The 19,552-nt window shown below is 44.3% G+C and overlaps 2 protein-coding genes across 2 annotated transcripts; both read right to left on the reverse strand.

Annotated features, from left to right (window-relative positions):
• Positions 1 to 634: 634 nt before the first annotated feature.
• On the reverse strand, positions 635 to 2,305 carry LOC141631038 (2-methylpropanoate--CoA ligase CCL4-like). Its single transcript, XM_074443765.1, has one exon. The coding sequence runs from the start codon at positions 2,303 to 2,305 to the stop codon at positions 635 to 637; it is 1,671 nt and encodes a 556-aa protein (XP_074299866.1).
• Positions 2,306 to 14,953: 12,648 nt separating this feature from the next.
• LOC141643316 (uncharacterized) lies at positions 14,954 to 17,848 on the reverse strand. Its single transcript, XM_074452428.1, has 2 exons — positions 17,759 to 17,848; positions 14,954 to 17,132 (listed from the first exon to the last, which is right to left on the reverse strand). The coding sequence occupies exon 2, from the start codon at positions 17,119 to 17,121 to the stop codon at positions 15,232 to 15,234; it is 1,890 nt and encodes a 629-aa protein (XP_074308529.1). The 5' UTR covers positions 17,122 to 17,132; positions 17,759 to 17,848; the 3' UTR covers positions 14,954 to 15,231.
• Positions 17,849 to 19,552: the final 1,704 nt, after the last annotated feature.

Consider the following 19,552-nt stretch of genomic DNA (forward strand, 5'->3'; position numbering starts at 1 on the left):
AAGACATAATCAAAACATTTGAATAAGTTGAGTTTGGACCCTATATATTTGATACATAAATATCACATACACTTTATACATAAAAAAATAAAAATTACATAAAAATTCTATTCAAATAATTTTGAACAATTTTAATTGATTTTGAACATAACGTATCATGAAATGATATAATTTGAGAACTTAGTGTTGATTGTTGCATTATTCGAATAAATTTTATTTTAATTAATATGATATTTGATAAGTCACAAATTTAGTTATAAAACGTTGATCATGCATAATTAATTATCACTTATTAGTTTTAATTAAAATTGTATGTATTTTATTTTAAAACATTGAAGTTAAACCTAAAAGAATTAATTTGAGAAAAAATAATTTATTTTTATTTATAAGTAAAAATATTAAAGCTTATATATGAATTATATTATTTTTCTTCAATTATAATAATAAAATTATAAAACTGGATGCGGGATACTACCTAGTTTAAATCAAAAGCGATTTGCTACCAGATTGTGAGTCGTCACAAATTCTTTTATTCGTGAAAGTTTCAAAATCCCTAAACAAAAGGGATAACCAGACAAGTCCATACTGAACAAACAAGAAAGAAAAAGAGAACTATACAACCTTCAATCCTTGATCACAACCGACTTACTCTTGAACTGCCTAATTCCTTGGCCATTTCTCTAAGCAAAGACTTTTGAATCTTCCCAGTAGAAGTCTTAGGCAACTCATCCTTGAACACAACCGTTTTAGGCACCATATAATGTGGCAACTTTGCCCTACAATACTCAATCACATCTCTTTCACTTGGACGCTTCGTCACGCCCCCCTTCAAACTAACAAAAGCACACGGCGTCTCGCCCCAATAATCATCGGATTTCGCCACAACCGCCGCCTCGTTAATAGCCGGAAAAGTATAAAGCATTGACTCAATTTCAACACTACTAATATTTTCACCCCCACTTATAATTATATCCTTTGACCTGTCTTTAATTTCCAAGTACCCATCTTTGTGCATTACCCCAATATCCCCTGTCTTAAACCACCCATCATTTCCCATACTCTTAAGGGTTGTTTCCGGGTCTTTAAAATAACCTAGGAATAAACTCCCACCTCTTATAACAATTTCTCCTGAGGATTTCCCGTCTTTCGGAACCGGGTTTCCAGTTTCGGAATCGAGTATATCTACCTCGGTCGTAGATAATGTACGAATACCTTGGCGGGATTTTAACTTAGCCCGGTCGAAAGGGGGGAATTTATTCCAACTTGGCTTCCATGCACAAGAAACAATTACCCCACAGGTTTCAGTCAGCCCGTACCCATGGGTTACGATGAACCCGAGTCTTTCTGCCTTTAGGAGGACCACGGTCGGCGGAGATGAGCCGGCCGCGAGGAAATGGACAGGAATAGGAAGCGGGGTCAGGTCAGGTTGGTTGGAGAGCATGTTGAGTACCACTGGGGCGCCGCACATGTGGGTCACCCCGTGGCGGCGGATGGTATCGTAAACGGCGGGGCCATTGAATCTGCGGAGGCAGATGTTGGTGGCCCCAACCGCTGCCATCCCCCACGGGAAGCTCCACCCATTTGCATGGAACATTGGTAGGGTCCATAGGTAGACAGGTTGTTTGGGGATTGACCAGTCAACTAGAGCGTCCATCGACATGATGAACGCCCCACGGTGACAGTGGACTACCCCTTTAGGAGCTGACGTGGTACCCGAAGTGTAATTCAACACAATCGGGTCCCACTCACTATCAGGTTGTATCCACTTGAAGTCAGGATCCCCATTCTGCACCATGTCCTCGTAACTAAACACAAATTTATCACTTGTGCCACGAATTTGAAACTCCTCCTCCGTGTCATTCTCTACACTGTCTATAAGAGCGATCATTGGTTGGGGACACGTAGGAGGTAGAAGGGACACAGATTCAACGAGAAGCGGAGTCAACTCATAGTCAACAAAGACAAGCTTGCATTCGCTATGGCGTAAAAGCACGGATATAGTCCTAGAATCAAGACGGGTATTGATATTGTTAAGAATTGCACCAGACATAGGAACAGCAAAGTGGAGCTCATACATGGCTGGAATATTAGGAGCTAGGACCGAGACGACATCACCCTTTTTTATACCAGTCGATGCTATAGACGATGCGACACGTAGGCATCGACGGTGGGTATCCGACCATGTATAGGTGGTCGTGTTGTACACGATGGAGGTACAATCACCGTAGACATTTGCTGCTCGTTCTAGGAAGCCTAAGGGAGTCAATGGTGGGGAGTTTGCTTTGCTTGGTTTTAGTTGATTCATTTTTTAAAATTTATATTTGGGGAACTTAGACATTTAGGGAGTTAAATAAGTATAATCGTGAAACAAGAGTGAGTTGTTATCTCAATTCTCAATTCTCAATTCCCAACATAAATTGGACAATAATTGTGTATTTTTTAGGGGAACTGCCAAAATGTTCAGTTAATGTATGCTAAATGTACGGTGAAGCGTTCTAGTCTACACGTTGGTTTACAACTCAACTTGAGGTAAGCCACGTAGAAAAATACTACTGAAGAAGTATGTTTTTATCTATAATAATATGTTTTGTTTTAGACGAACTTAAATAAAACGGATTAAATGTTATCATTTTTTTAAAGAATATAATCATTTAATAACAAAATATTATAATTAAAATTGTCAATTTTTATCCTGAAAATAATGGTAATATTTTATCAGAAAATAATAACATTTTAACGTAAAATGGCTACATTTATTCCGTCTTATTTCAGACGGGAAATTTTCCGCTGAAATAAGAATTTGCGTTTTATCTAAGGTCAACTCGTGGTCGTAGACTCGTAGTGGGAGACGGGAGTAGCCTAGTTGTAGTACCTTTACGGGAAACAATTGGTATCCCTTAAGATGAGTATGTCCGTTTTAAAAGTTAAATGAATTAAATAATACAATAAATTAAAAATAATTTCCTTTTTAAATTATTGCCTCAGATAAGTTTTTTTAAAAATTACTCTCTTGAGATATACTTTTATCAAAAATTGCTTCAAAACTTCAATTTAGATGACTTATTCCGTATGTTCATGAACTTATTCTATTTGTAGCTTAGCCAATTTATACTTCGAAAGGTATAACAATGGAGAATAAGTTGAAAAACAACGGAATAAGTCACCTAAATTGCAGTTTTGAAACAATTTTTAATAAAAGTTTATCTAAAAATTTTAGGAAAAAATTATATAAGAGAGTTGTTCCGGGTGTAATTCCAGAGCAGTGATTAGTTACCACCCGTGGCTTGTAGAATAATGTCTTGAGTTGAATCCTTCTTGCTCCTATCGTTCCTCTCGGCCTCTCCTGCAACAATGAACGAGGCGAGGGCTTGTTTGTGTGTGCCAAGCGTACTCACTCCGACGCTCAAGTCAGTAAACTTAAAGGATTAAGCTGTGTTACTTGGCTAGATGCGTATTGTAGAGAGATAAGGGAGATATTACCAGATGAATAGTGCATTTAGGTTATAATTGTGAGATCCTTTCCTCAATGAAGGTTGAGGAGTATTTATAGACTTTCACCTTTTGTCACGTAGTGGCCAAGTGGCCAAGTGGCTAGCAGGTGGAAAGACTGATCTACCCCTCGGCCGAGGGACCTATGGCAGCCGGCGGACAATGTTGACTCGCCGCCGAGGGGTCTTGGATATGAGTACGCGGATGTGTGTCCCGGTGGCGGGTTGTCACGCCGAGACCCAGTGGCGGGCCGATGGGATGCATCGGCTAGGCTATCTAAGTCGTTGACTTGCTGTGGATATCTTTGACCTTGCTCGGTGTGTTGACTTGGTCGGTCGGTGCGAATATGCCCCATCAATTTGCCCCCGGCGTAGTCTATGCCGTGGTATGGGCTCCGATGTACGTTGAGCATGTATTTCGCACAAGTAATTTTTAGAAATTTTCTGATCGGCTTCTTCTTGTGCATCGGCGTGGCTCTTGCTAGGCCGTGCCGTATACCATATCCTAGGCCGTGCCGTATACCATATCCCCCCTCCACATGGATGCGTAAAGGGCACTCGATGTGGAAAAAAGAATATATTTGGCCGTGACCAAGGCCGAGAGTCTTAGGTTGATTTTGATTGCCCCGCCGTGCTTCCTAGCTTGGTTGATCGGTGGCGGCGGAGACCGGATACCTAGGAATTTGTTGAGGAAAATGAATAGTTGAAGGGATGTGAACGGGCGTGTTGAAGACGCTTGGTCACTGTTGCATTGATTGACGTTTAACTGTTGCGACGATTGACATTCCGTGGTTGCATGCTCGACACGTGTTTGCTCGTTGATTGGTTGTTGCTTCATGGGTCGTGCTCGATTGGCCCTTTATTATGGGCTTTTTCCCTATAAATAGGGCAGTTTTTCCGTGATTTTGGTCACTAATTTCATTTCCTCAAATTTTCTTCAAAATTTCATCTTGCTGTTGAAGGGCTTCTTTTTCTTCCAATCTTGAGTTTTTGATCCGGCTAGCACTTTTTCCTTTGAAGGTAAACAAACGAATTTTTCTTTTCTTTGCTAGTAATTTGTTGTGAACATGTCTTCTGCCGATCTTTGGACCTAGTGGGCCCGTGTCGGAGGGTCCTAGGTCTCCTTCTCCAGAGGTTGATCCTCGATTCGGAGGAATGGGAGGATGAAGATTCTTGTGGTGATTTTGGTGATGATTTTGGTGAGGAGGAGGAAAGGCCTCGTCCTAATGAGAGGCAGTACGTCATGGATCACGGTGATGCCTGTAAGGTTCGCCTTGACCGTGTTTGGTCCCATAAGCTTGCCAGTTGTTCTGGTGAGAAACTTTTCGAGGGCCATTTTTTCTTGGTAGCGGATCGAAATTGTCATCCCTGGGGAGGGTCGGTCCGTCTGTTGTCCTCCGCCAGGCCACACCGGTGTGTGACATGCGGCATTTGGAGTATGGTCTCCGGTTTCCCCTGAATGGGTATGTTATGGCCATAATTAAGGCCATGAACGTTGCCGTTGCCCAACTGCACCCGTTGGCCATAGAACCATAATTGGTTTCGTCTGGCTTTGTCTCTTTAAGGGAGAGGCTCCGACGGTGAATTTATTCCGTCGACTTCATTATCTGAAACCATCAATCTCTGGCCGTGTCGGATGGTACAGCGTGCAAACGGAGCAAGGTTACGTCTCTGTTGACAAGCTCTCTTCTTGCAAGGACTGGCAGGGTCGGTGGGTGTACGTTAAGGTACCGGACGACTATCCGCTGCCCCGCTCCTTCCAGCACCAGGTTAATTTGCGGTGTGAGACTAGGGCGGAGCATGACAGATGGGTCACCGGAAACATCCGAAAATGGATGCCAGCGGGGTCCATCCGAAGGAGGATGAGAGGTTGGCGATGAGGCTCTTCGAGGTGGACAAGAGTGGGGTGCCGAAAAGATGGATTCCCCGACGCGAGATCATTCTCCAGGACGAGCCACTTTGCTACGTCGGCCTCATACCGGCCCTGGCGCAGGGTGAGTGGGGTCGGTGTGAGGCCCGTCACCGCTCTCAATGCTCCTGTTTTCTCGGACTTCAATTTATTTCCTCTTCTTGATTCCTTGTTTCTTTTGCAGACCACTTCGGACCGGACCTATCTGAGGATCTTCTTCGGAGAATGGGGCTGCATAAAGACAAAACCGTTGCTAACTTGCATCCCAAGGCTCGGCCCATGATCGCGGGGACGTCGTCGAATGACCTCATGGGCAAGCGGTGAAGGGCTTGAGCAAGGAGGAGGCGCGAGCCGGGTGATTAGCGGCGTAGTGAGTCGGACGCGGAAGACGGCGTCGAAACCGGTTTCAACTCCCGTCCTCTCCCCTAAGAAGGTGGAGATTGTTGATATTCCTGATGAGGGGGACTCTGATGCAGAGGGATCTCCCCTTATCTGTAGGAGGAAAAGGACGGCCTGCTGCTCTTTGGCAAGGAAGTGCCTTCTCCGGCCAAGAAGGCGGACATGGTATCCGTCTATCCGTGGTTTAAACTTAGCCGTGCCATTAGGTGTTCCGATAAGTCGGTTGATACCGATGCTTTAATTGAATTTTTGCGGATCGGCCCGCGATCGGCCATCGCTCACGTTGGGCGGCGGGCGGTGGGCTTCTCTGCGCGAGCTCGCGATCGGGCGCCACCGTCACTTCTTCATCCCGAAGGTTTCCTTCTCCCGGCCCTTGCAGCTGGTGGCCAAAGTACCACCGCCGTTCCTCCCCCGGAAGGCTTCCGTCTCCCGGCTTATAGAGGAAGGCACAAAGGCGATTAGGGAGGTGGCGAGGTGGAACGTGGCTACGGGGCTCGCCTCGAGGAGCAGGAGAGGGTCATTGCTCGAGTACATTTGTTTCCGAGTGTAATGCCACTAAGCGGTGGGCTGCGTCGGCGAAGGCGAGTCTCCATAATGAGCGAAGCTCGGGAGATCGAGAAGGCGCTCTTGGCCGAGCGAAAGCTCCGGGAGGACGCCGAAAAGGAGGTCCTTCTTTGAGAGAGCTAAGGCCGAGGCTGCGGCAACCGAAGCCGCGAATTTCTTTGGAGGAATGTAGCCTTGCTCGAAGCGTGCGACCCTCTGTCTCAATGAAGGATCAATACGGGGGCATGTTTAAGGCCCGGGCCGAGCCGATTCGTGGCAAAGAGGCCATCATCAAGCGAAGGAGGCGGACGTCGATATGCTCCAAACCGTCATGCTCCCAATTTGTCGTGCGCCGAGTTAGGGACTTGGCCGAAGATCTTTGTCGGGGAAGTTATCGGGGAGCTTTTCCCTCTTGATGGCTCTTTCCGTGGGACGGGTTCGACGTCTTTGCTTGATGAGACCAGTCGCGGCTAAGGAGAAAGCCGCGGTGGAGGCGGCCAAAGAGGCGGCGAAAGCGAAGATGGAGGGGGAGGCGGCCGCGGAGAAAGCGGCTCTTCTTTGAGAGGGCTAGAGTGGCTAAGGAAGAGGCCGAAAGGATGAGGGCGGTGAGGATGCCGAGGCCAAGGCCGAGGCCGCTAGAGAAGCTCTTGGGTTGCCCTCTTTGGGGAAGATGCGCCGCCGATATGCGATGGCGGCGACGGCGAGGCCTAGGAGAGCAAGTTTCTGACAGATCTGTTTTGACTCCTCACTAACATGTCTTTGCTTGATGAGAACAAGTTTCTGGTGATCGATTTGATTGTCCGTGGGCCAATTACTCGGCTCTTCCTTCCCGCTATCTCTTGGTATAAGCGTAGCTTTTGCTTTTTGTACAACTTTTAGTAGGTTGTGTCTCGGATTATCCCATGACCACGGCCGTCGTCGTATTCTTCTCACTTGTAAATCTTGTAACTTATCTTCTAATAATAATTCGTTTCTTTCGCCTGCGGCCTGGCCGTGGTCTTTATCTCATCTCTGTCAGAGTTGTCTTCCTGTATTCTTAATTGAGCGCCCTTTTTTGTTTTCGCCTCGGCTTGGCCGGGACCGTTTTATCTCAACTGTGTTTCAACGCTTCCAAGACACTGTGAATGTTTTTGCGAGTGTAATGTGCGATGGCTCTTGTTGGATTGACCGGGGAAGCCGGCGTTGGTTCTTAATAGCGTGTTACGTGGCGTCTACCACTTGGAGTGACTGCGACGGCGTCTACCTCTTGGGGTGACTGCCGTGGCGTCTACTACTTGGGGTGACTGCGACGGCGCTGTATTTCTTCAACGATGCCGCTCTTGTCGGTATGACGGTGTGAGCGGCGTCGGTATCTTGATAGCGTGTTACGTGGCGTCTACCACTTGGAGTGACTGCGACGGAGTCTACCTCTTGGGGTGACTGCCGTGGCGTCTACTACTTGGGGTGACTGCGACGGCGCTAATGTCTTGATGGAGACTGCCGCTCTTGTCGGTATGACAGTGTGAGCCGGCGTCTGTATCTTGATAGCGTGTTACGTGGCGTCTACCACTTGGAGTGACTGCGACGGAGTCTACCTCTTGGGGTGACTGCCGTGGCGTCTACTACTTAGGGTGGCTGCGACAGCGCTAATGTCTTCGCAATGCTGCCGCTCTTGTCGGTATGACGGTGTGAGCGGCGTCGGTATCTTGATAGCGTGTTACGTGGCGTCTACCACTTGGAGTGACTGCGACGGAGTCTACCTCTTGGGGTGGCTGCTAGTGGCGTCTACTACTTGGGGTGGCTGCGACGGCGCTAATGTCTTGATGGAGCGCCGCTCTTGTCGGTATGACAGTGTGAGCCGGCGTACGTATCTTGATAGCGTGTTACGTGGCGTCTACCACTTGGAGTGACTGCGACGGAGTCTACCTCTTGGGGTGCTAGTGGCGTCTACTACAGGGTGGCTGCGACGGCGCTAATGTCTTCGCAACTTGCCGCTCTTGTCGGTATGACGGTGTGGCCGGCGTCGGTATCTTGATAGCGTGTTACGTGGCGTCTACCACTTGGAGTGACTGCGACGGAGTCTACCTCTTGGGGTGGCTGCCGTGGCGTCTACTACTTGGGGTGACTGCTGACGGCGCGCTGTATTTCTTCGCAACGATTGCCGCTCTTGTCGGTATGACGGTGTGAGCGGCGTCGGTATCTTGATAGCGTGTTACGTGGCGTCTACCACTTGGAGTGACTGCGACGGAGTCTACCTCTTGGGGTGACTGCCGTGGCGTCTACTACTTGGGGTGACTGCGACGGCGCTAATGTCTTGATGGAGACTGCCGCTCTTGTCGGTATGACAGTGTGGCGGCGTACGTATCTTGATAGCGTGTTACGTGGCGTCTACCACTTGGAGTGACTGCGACGGAGTCTACCTCTTGGGGTGACTGCCGTGGCGTCTACTACTTGGGGTGACTGCGACGGCGCTAATGTCTTCGCAACGACTGCCGCTCTTGTCGGTATGACAGTGTGAGCCGGCGTCGGTATCTTGATAGATAACTGATGGGAAAATTTTGCTTTGATCGAAGGCTTGACGGTTTCTCATTAGGTGAAAACATGCGTTGGGGTGTCCACAGATATTTTGGACACCTCCGCGGCTACATAAATTCTTGCGAGATTACCGATGCCCTATCGGCTCATTACGAGCACACTTCCTCGTCGGCCCCTAGTGGTATCCATTTGGTCGCCCTCCTGCTGCAAGGACGGACTCTTCCCTTTTTCGGACTTTCTCGCCTCTTTGAGGGACTGCATGTTGCATCCTCGGGCAGCTATCTGGACGTTGATCACCTCATCCTTCTCGTCTTTGGAGACGAGCTTATGCGCTTCCCCCCGGTCCGAGACGTACATCAGTGTTAGGGCCCGGATGGACATCACTGCGTCGGCCTCGCTTAGGGTGACCCGGCCTATGAGGACGTTGTATGCGGACGAGCCGTCGATGACCACAAACTCGGCTAGGACGTTCTTGGCTGACGTCTTTTCGCCGAATCTCACCGGGAGCCTAATTGACCCCAGTGGTACCAGGCCGGCCCCAGAAAAGCTGTATAGCGGGTTGGTGCAGGGGCTTAAGTCTTTGATCTTCAGGCCGAGGCCGAGGAAGCATTCTCTAAACATGATGTTCGTGTATGCGCCTGTGTCAATCAGGCACCTCTTGACCAGGTGGTTGGATATGTCTAAATTGACTACGAGCGGGTCGCTGTGAGGGGCGATGACCCCTTCGTAGTCCTTTCTTCCAATAGTCATGTCGGGGATGCTTGCAGAGGGGATCCCTGAGTTGGGCACAAAGTTGATGGCCTGATATAGCTCGTTTAGGTGTCGTTTGTGCCCATGAGCGGACCCTCCGTTCTCGTTGCCCCCGATGACAACGTGAATCACTCCTATCCGTTCGAAAACGGACTTTTTATCTGAACTGCCGGCGTCAGTCTTTTGGCCTTTTGCGACGTACTTGCCGAGGCTTCCCTTCCGGATCAGTTCCTCTATGGCATTCTTCAGATGGCGGCAGTCGTTGGTTAAATGGCCGGTGTGGCCGTGGTACTCACAAAGATCTTGGCTCGTGTCACCGTCACTTTTTGGCTTGGGGGTCTCTCCCACTTCTGGCCCTCGTTTTTGCTCAGGGCGAAGACCTCGGCGGGCGATACGACGAGGGGGTTTTTTCACTATACCGCCTCGGTGGTACGTTCCCGAATTCCACCCGGCGCCCACCGAGTCTTGTCTCCGGTCGGATCTGTCCGACCGTGATCTATTATTCTCACGGCGTTTTCCATCGGACCGCGAACCGTTGTTGTCGCGGCGTTCTTCGTCTGTTGTCCGATGGTGACTCCTCTTTTTCGAGTGCTCGGCTTCACTGGGATCTACCCAGGTCTTGTGATAGTCTTCTACCTTGATGGCTGGTCGGCCGCCTTCTGGCGGCGTCCCGGCCTAAGCCTCCGCTCTTGATGAGCTCGTTTTTAAGGCTCCCCTCGGGAGGCCCTTCATCGCCGCGAAGGCCGCCGGCTCGGGATTAATTTCTCGAATCTGCTGGACCTTTCCATCAAACCTCTTCACGTAGCTTCGGAGAGACTCGCCCCCCTCCTGTCGATAGTTAGGAGGTCGGAGGTCTCTACGGCCCTTCTCTTATTGCGCAGAGTCTTGGGTTAGGAAAGCGCCCTTCGAGGTCGGCGTAGTAGTATACCGAGCCATCGGGAAGCCCTTTGTACCGGCTCCGAGCCATCCCATGCGGGGTTGTTGGGAAAATTCGGCACGGACCTCGTCGGGCTGCTCCCATACCGACATGTAAGACTCGAAAGCCTCGGCGTGGTCGGTGGATCGCTATCCCCCTTGTATGATAGGGGTGGCGTTTTAGCTTGTTTGGCAGGGACTTCTAGGACGTAGGCGTTGAGGGTTGCACGACCACGTGTTGAATGACACGTGGCGATCGGCTCCTCGCATCCCTATCCGGGCTTCTCCCCTCGTAGCGGGAGGGGCTCCTTCTTCGACTATGACTCCTTCTCCAACTCGCCGAGTCGGACTCCTCTCGGCTCCTTTGGGGTATGCCTCGTTCGTGTGGCGGGGACGCTGTCCTTCCGCGAGTGCGGGAAGGACTTAGGTCTACCGCGCCCACTTTGGGCTCCCCCGGCGTCTTGACCGGGTCAACTTCTCCTAGTGCTCCGTTCAGATTTCTCGGAGTCACGTTTTGGGCCCCGGTCTCTGGGTGGTTTCCGCCGCTCTTGTCGGTGTGTGTGTGTGAGAGACGCATTGCTAATTAGGTCCAGGACCATTTTCGATTTTTGCTATGTCAACCACATGTCCCATGATGGTGACTGGTTGGTGGCAGCGGCGTATCTGGTATTATCGGCATCCCGAACTCCGGTTGGATTACTCCGCCGGTGGAGGGCCGCTCGACTCGAGAATTGTTAAAGGTATCATCTGGGTGGAGGGGCTCGTCGATTTACGAACACCTCTTGCTGTTTCGACATTTTCTTAGCTTTTTGGGTGGGTTTTTGTGTTTTTTTTTTTTTTTTGTTTTGGGAATGAATGTGACTAGCTTCTAGTGTCTATCCCCACAGACGGCGCCAATTGTTCCGGGTGTAATTCCAGAGCAGTGATTAGTTACCACCCGTGGCTTGTAGAATAATGTCTTGAGTTGAATCCTTCTTGCTCCTATCGTTCCTCTCGGCCTCTCCTGCAACAATGAACGAGGCGAGGGCTTGTTTGTGTGCCAAGCGTACTCACTCCGACGCTCAAGTCGTAAACTTAAAGGATTAAGCTGTGTTACTTGGCTAGATGCGTATTGTAGAGAGATAAGGGAGATATTACCAGATGAATAGTGCATTTAGGTTATAATTGTGAGATCCTTTCCTCAATGAAGGTTGAGGAGTATTTATAGACTTTCACCTTTTGTCACGTAGTGGCCAAGTGGCCAAGTGGCTAGCAGGTGGAAAGACTGATCTACCCCTCGGCCGAGGGACCTATGGCAGGCCGGCGGACAATGTTGACTCGCCGCCGAGGGGTCTTGGATATGAGTACGCGGATGTGTGTCCCTACCGGCGAGGTTGTCACGCCGAGACCCAGGTGGCGGGCCGATGGGATGCATCGGCTAGGCTATCTAAGTCGTTGACTTGCTGTGGATATCTTTGACCTTGCTCAGTGTGTTGACTTGGTCAGCGGTGCAGAATATGCCCCATCAAGAGTAATTTTAAAAACCTGAAAAGGAAGTTATTTTTATTTTACTCTAAATAATACTAGTTTTAAACCCGTGCAAAATTGCACGGGTTTGTATTTAGGACGGTATGAATGTTTTTTGATAAATATTTTATTTTTACATTTCTATTGTAATTATCTAATTGTTTTATATCAGTGATCAGTGATCTAACTGGAAATGAACATTCTCCACGTAAATAGGATGCGTTAAAACCACAACTACCGGGTGAATGTTCATTTCCAGTTACAGACGGATTAACATCAGTAAGAGTTTCACCATATTCGGCATATAGATCTCTCACTAAGCGCTCAACAACATCGTACTATCTAGTTTTGAAAAATATTTAAGTTATTTAGTTTATTCGACTTACCTTATCGTGTTTTTATTATTTAAACAATATTTGTTATAACAATTGTGAATTATTTATTAAAACAATTTACTAAAAAATTTTTAATCACTTGTAAATTAAAATAAAATTTATTTATTTGTTTTTTTAGAGTAAAAAAAAATTAAAAATAGCTTTAAATGCTTGTTGAAGACTGTATTAACTCGGTTTCCTATCATTGTCACCTACCAATTTCGGTGTGCGCGGCTGATAATTAAGATACCGAGTTTTATATTCCAAGTACATATGCCGTCATTATTGTTTTTTGAAAAAAAAAAATTTGTACCCTGTAGTTTTAAAAAATTATGTTGTGAATTTGTGGTACAATAATATTAACAAAAATACATGTAATTCATTTCCGTTGTAGGTTTGATCCCGTATATAACTGTAATTCCTTCCTGAAATTATGTAATTTTATTGTGTAATTTTGTTTTAAAAATTATGTAATTTAATCACATTTACTCGCATTTGTAATTAATTCTGCGTAAATGTTATGTATTTTCTTTACACGGAATGTATAAAATTTTATCATAATATTAATTCGAAGAAGTATTCCATAAGATTATTTTATATAATCTGTTGCGACACGGAATTTAGCGCATGTTCGAAAAGACGGATATCTGAATAATTAAATTAAATTTTGCAGACACTCGGGTCCCACCATAACCTGGATTTTCCAAAAAAAAAAAAAATGCATTTATGACGTGGCGCGTTGTACAATGAGTATTGTCTTCTGAATTTATATAGATAAGATTTCACATGACTAGATAAGACGAATTTTTATTAGTCCCTAGGAATTTTGTTTTTGTCTTATCTCTTATATTTAACCTATATTAAGCTTAAAACGCGTATATATGTCTTAAACAAGAATTTATGGGTGGAAAAAATAATATTAGGATTAGTCTTTCTTAAACGAAAGTAAAGATGAATTACTATTTTGTTGTGTGTTTGCATTGAGTACCAGGGAAGCACATATACTGAGAATGCTCCTCTACAATGACTGATTGACTGCTGGACAAAGCCATGTACTAGGACTAACTAGCTGACTCTACCTTTGCTCCTTTTTACAAGTCATAATAAACAATTCAAATACAATGTACTTCCTCCGTTCTCATATGATCTACCTATTTTACACTCATATATTCAACAAATATATAATCCGTCCTTGTGCAACAACCATATTATTAGCATTCCTGTCATAGAGAAGCACATCGAGGTGTGTGTACTGTGATGGGTTAATAGGTGAGGAGCATTGCAGCGGCAATGGACTATCCTCACGCGTGACTAGGGAGTTATTCTCATCTCGATGGAACAAACTCAATGGCTCGGCATCACAACCAAGTCGGGTATTGATAACCCGGATGTGACCATAGATCTCAAAATTGAGAGACCTCTGGGCTTGTTCATCAAACTTTCTGTTTATCTGTATGCTGACGGAGAACACGTCAACAACAGGAGTGGCTAGAACATGACGCCTAGGCTTAAATTTATCGTCACTAGTATCGAAAATCTTGTGCAGTGTAGATAGCTGCTGGTAAACTTGGAATCCATGTCCAAAAACCATAAAACAGAAGCAACAACAGGCACATCATCAAGATAAGATCATCAGGCGAGGCTGACTCGCTATCACGCACTAGATGCTCTAATTATACTGCGTAATTCAACGAATTAAATGGTTCTCATGTACAATTCTGTCTGATTACAACGTAACAAGGTCACCCAATCAAAAGTAACAAATTACTAATATGACTACGAACTTTGCAATTTTTCACTATTCCATAACTTCCCTGGAATTCCAAGATGTGTGAGTCTAGTGGAATTCCAGGGTAACCTCAAAGCCTCCTAAGGAGGAATTGCGAGGTCCTGGGTTCGATTCCCTAGATGAACACTTTCCTGGGGACCTGACGCCGGAGAGGAATAATCGCGGGGAAAAACTCACGCGTGACGGGCGCCAGCGAGGGTGGGGTCCTGTATCCGGGGAGGATCCAACCTCCTCGTCATCAAAAAAAAAAAAAAAAAAATAGCAAATTAATTTTCAATTTAATCCAAGGAAATAAAAGGTTAGGATGTAGAATTCTGATTACAACGAAGAAAAATTCCCAATAAATACAGAAAGATCACAACTTTAATCGAGAACCACTAATTGAATAGAGTACAAGGAGATGATTGAGATGACAAAGGTAATGAATCAAAACCCTAATTACTAACACAAGATCAATTCATAAAAAAAGGATAAGAGTAATTGAATAAATAGAGTACAAGGAGATGATTTACAGAGTGATATTTGGTAAAACACCTTGGTATTTGAGGTTGTTATAATCGAGCATTCTAATTATTCATTATGATAGAAAATTAGTCAGGTTAGTAAATTTTGATAATACGGAGTTTTGTCCTTGATAAAATCTTTAAGAACCAACTTTGCGATAATAAAATATTTTAACTTGAGAAATTGCTGATATTAAAACTCGGTACCAACTACCAACCTAGCTATATTATTATTGTTATGTTATTGTGACATCATACGGAGTAGTAAAAGTTGCTAGAATTGAATAGGTTCCATGTTCGATTCTATCGCCATGATAAAATCTATCTTTGTCCTTGATAAAATCTAAAAATTACAAATTATGTCCTTAACATGATGACATCTACTATAAGTTTGGTATGATGGGGTTTCATATAAACGTTTTTTTAACATGTGCATAAAGACGTACGTTGCAAATTAGAAATAAGTATCAAAGTTGGCTCGTGTGAGTGGTAAGAGCTCTCATCTCTTAAAAAAGTGGTCAGACATGTAAATGTAATGGAGTCAGGATAGATAATCGAAGTGCGCCTCCCAAGAAAGGATGGTCATAGAAACATCTATGTGAAACGTTTTGCCATTCAACTGCTGGTCACATTGATCACGTGTGAGTTCCACTCCGCCTTTCAATAATGTTGCATCTTGGCAATAATCACTGCCATCTAAAATTGGCTGCGAAACCACAGCTAAGTCGAATTCAATGACAAGGTTGGAATCAACGGGCAAACAGACTACAGATTTCAACAACGGCAAATCTAAGCCACTTTCTACCGCTGCTGGCTTCAATCCATCAGCTTCTGATTCCCTATCAAACAGTATATTCTGATAGTATTTCTTCTCATATGCACTTGAATACTCATATGTGGTATAGCGAGCGACAATCTTCCCGTAAACATATCCTGGTAGTTTTTCACCATAAAGTTTAACATTCACACGAGCTGACTCAGCATACTCATCACAGAAGGCAGTGTAGTGGACTGCAGCAAAACCTAGTTCACCGCTAATAACTGAACATAACCGCCTCTCATTAAAAAACGAGATAAAGCGAGAGTCCCATGCCGCCTGACCGTCACTAACCTCACCCCCAGTTGTACCGTCCTTAAGATGCACACGTATCCAAAAATATTCCGATGTCCTGAAACTGCGGGAATGAGGGCCTTTAAGAGGTGCAAGTAGTGGGCCCGCTTGGGGGCAAACTTGGGGGCAGCTCTTATCTCTGCTGTACATGCAAAATTGATTAATGTCCTCTACATCAACTCTTCCATAGACACTGAAATCCCTGGTTTTTTTTCTATGAACAGCTACCGAAAACACTTCAACTCGGTCAGATGCAGGAAAGCGCTGCTTTACATATTGATATTCCTGTTTCTTTTCATGGTAAAGCTGTTGATCATATGCATGATTCCAGGTGACTCGCACTCGGACACGCCCATGTTCTCCATCAAGGTCCTCCTTATAAGTCTGCTTGTATTCGGGGTGGAACTCTAAGATGCCCGAAGCCAATAATGGTTTGTTATTCCCAAGTGACGACAAATTCACTTTAACGGTAAGAGAAGATGAGTAAGCAGGTACAATGACAAGCGATCTTGACAGCGGAATGAAATCACCCGACTTAACACGCACGGCTTTTTTAGGAGACTTCCAAAACAGTGAAATCGGGCTTTTTCTCTTCTCTTTAGTGACATTGCAATAAGCGGAAACACTTCCAAAAACATCGGCATCTACGCCGCCATCTTCACGCTCTCGTCTGTCGTAATTGATCACATCAATCTTATCATACTTCATCTCAAGGCATGGCTTGTATTCCTGTTCTTCAGTCTCCTCAGTTAAGAGATCAAACTTGTCATCTTTTCTGAAGAATAAGACATCGACAGTTGCTGCAACAGCATACTGGAAAACGGAATAATGAAATAGAACAAAGGACTGACTGTTGTTCCCGAAAACACTTGTGACGCAATTTTCTTCGCATGCGTCATTTTTTTTATTTAAAACAATCTGTCCTTTGGCAAAAACCATATTGTTAGCATTCTTGTCGAAGAGACACACATCCAGCAGTGTGTACTCTGATGGAAAAATACATGAGGAGCGTTTCAGCGGCAAGGGCTTACCCACACGCGTAAGTAGGGGGTTATTCTTATCTCGATGGAACAAACTCAACGGCTTAGCATCATAACCAAGTCGGGAATTGATAACCTGGATGTAGCCATAGATCGCACACCTTCGAGGCCAGCGGGTTAGGTTAGCCGTTCTTATGCGGGCGGAGACCACGTCAACAAGAGGAGTGGCTAGAATATGACGGTACCTCGGCAAACTTTTGGTGGTTTTAGTTTTCGTTTTATTGGGACAAGTATTGATAATCTGGCTCACTAGTTCGCTGCTGCTAGACTTGCAATCCATGCCGAAAAACACTAAAACAGAAGCAACAACAGGCACATGAAGATAAGATAATCAGGCTAGACTTGCAATCCATGCTCTAATTATACTGCGTAATTGAAGGAATTAAAAGGCTCTGATGTAGAATTCTGATTACAACGTAAAAAAATCCCCAAAAAAATACAGAAAGATCAGAACTTTAATCTAGAATCACTAATTTAAAGCATATAAAAACGATTGGAACGACAAAGGTGATGAATCAAAACCCTAATTAGTAACACAAACAAGGTCACCCAATCAAAAGGAAGAAATTCACTAATATAACAACGAACTTTGCAATTTTTCACTATTCGATAACTTTCTCAGAAAATAGATACACGTGTAAGCAAATTAATTTTCAATTTAATCGAAGGAATTCAAAGGTTAGGATGTAGAATTCTGATTACAACGAAGAAAAATCCCCAAAAAAATACAGAAAGATCAGAACTTTAATCGAGAACCACCAATTTTAAGCATATAAAAACGATTGAGATGACAAAGGTAATGAATCAAAACCCTAATTAGTAACAAAAGATCAATTCATAAATAAGAGTAATTGAATAAGTAGAGTACAAGGAGATGATTTAATTTAAGTTTGAAATTAGGGTTTTCAAAAAGTTACCTGAGGATCTTTACTGCTGAATGCACGGTTGATTCCGATTACAAGGTTGATTCTGATTACAAGGAAATGGTTCGAGGTTTTAATTTACATAATTTATTTTCGCACTACAGATTTTACTCATCGCATGGCAGTACTTTTTAAACAACATTTTCCATTAGTATGCCCTTGATTAAAAATGACGGTTAATCAAATTCTCTCTAATTTCATCCCTACAACCTCAAAAATCTATCAAATAAAATTGATTATAAATCCTGATTTAATTGAGAAGCGAATATTAGATCTGTAAATTAAAATGAAGTGCTAACATTATTATTTTTTAAGAATCTTGGTTATGGTTGAAGTCAAGGTTTGGATCCGATTTCATTTTCTTGAGGGAGTCGTTGTTGGGTGGGTGTCCGGAGGCGGTGTGTGGAGGTCGGCTCATGGTTGGAGGCGAAAGATGGATGATGAATAGACGATGTACATCTTCCCCTTTTAAACCAAAATGTAATGTAATGTGGAGTACAATTTTGTGAACTTGATTGCATTTTCGATAGATGCAGTATGATAAACATTTGATTTAATTTTTTGTTTTCAATAGTACACCACAATATGTTTTAGTTTAATTTTGTTTTCCTAATTGTAGTATCAATCATTTTAGTGTACTTCAGTTCTGTGGGATTGAGCGAGAAAGATGATAGAGGAGATGTGAAAGGAGATAAGAGATAGAGGGAGGGGTGGGGGAATGAAAGGAGTAAAATTGTCAAAAGTATACTCTAATGAGTAAAATGTGTACTGCGAAAATCAACACCCTTAAGTTACACTACTATTATCGATTGTAATTAAGGATGGCAATTATGGCCCAAATCAAACCGATCCAAAGAAAAAAAAAACTGTCCAATCCAACCCTTAAATAACACATATCTCATCCAATATTTAAAAGCCAATATCCAAATCCATCATTAAAGACCCAGTCCAAATCCAAACCCGATCCATTTTGTACCCGAATCCGGTCCAATTAAGTTATTTTGACATTTTAGGTTTTATTGTACTTGAAATTTCAATTTTTACGGTTTTCCTAAGTCTGTTACTCGGTCGAGTAATGCGTCGCGTGTTTCTGGTCAGGTTACTGTCCAGGAATACTCGGTCGAGTATTCTTAATACTAGACCGAGTATGACATACTAGACCGAGTATTCTTAATACTAGACCGAGTATTCGGTCTGATGGGTATTATTTCCGCGGTTTGATTAAAATAATTAGAGAAGTATAAATAACGTGTTGAGCAGTTTCTTATCAGTTATAAATCATTATTTTACAAAACCTAACGACACTCTAAACTTCTCTAATCATCTTCATCTCTTCCTAAGCCAAGGGAGATCGATTGTGACCTTTTGGATCTCATTGTCCGTGTCGTCTGTGTTATTAAGTCTCTAGTATTGCTAATCAGTTTATCATTGTTATTGTTAGGATTTGTACAAACCCTAGTTTGGGTTAAATTGGGGGAAGGGTTTATAGTGATGGTATGTGATTATTTGTGTGTAGGTGACAGTGTCATAGAGTATCAATATGCTTGTGTATTCTTGGATTGAGAAAAGGTAGGGTTTCCCTAATCGGTTTACTGTTTAATCATTATAAGTATATGTTTGTATTGTTGTACGATTGTTTATCTGCCGATCGTTGTTGATTGGTGTGTTGGAGTTGATGATGTGATGGTTGTTGATGATGTTCGCAAGGCGCGTCCTCGGCTGAGTGGAGTCACTTGCGAAAGTGGCTTCACGCCCTAGTTTCGCCATCTGTGGAACCCGTCACAGGAG

Source organism: Silene latifolia, chromosome 2 (genome assembly GCF_048544455.1).
Source record: "Silene latifolia isolate original U9 population chromosome 2, ASM4854445v1, whole genome shotgun sequence".
NCBI classification, from domain to species: domain Eukaryota; kingdom Viridiplantae; phylum Streptophyta; class Magnoliopsida; order Caryophyllales; family Caryophyllaceae; genus Silene; species Silene latifolia.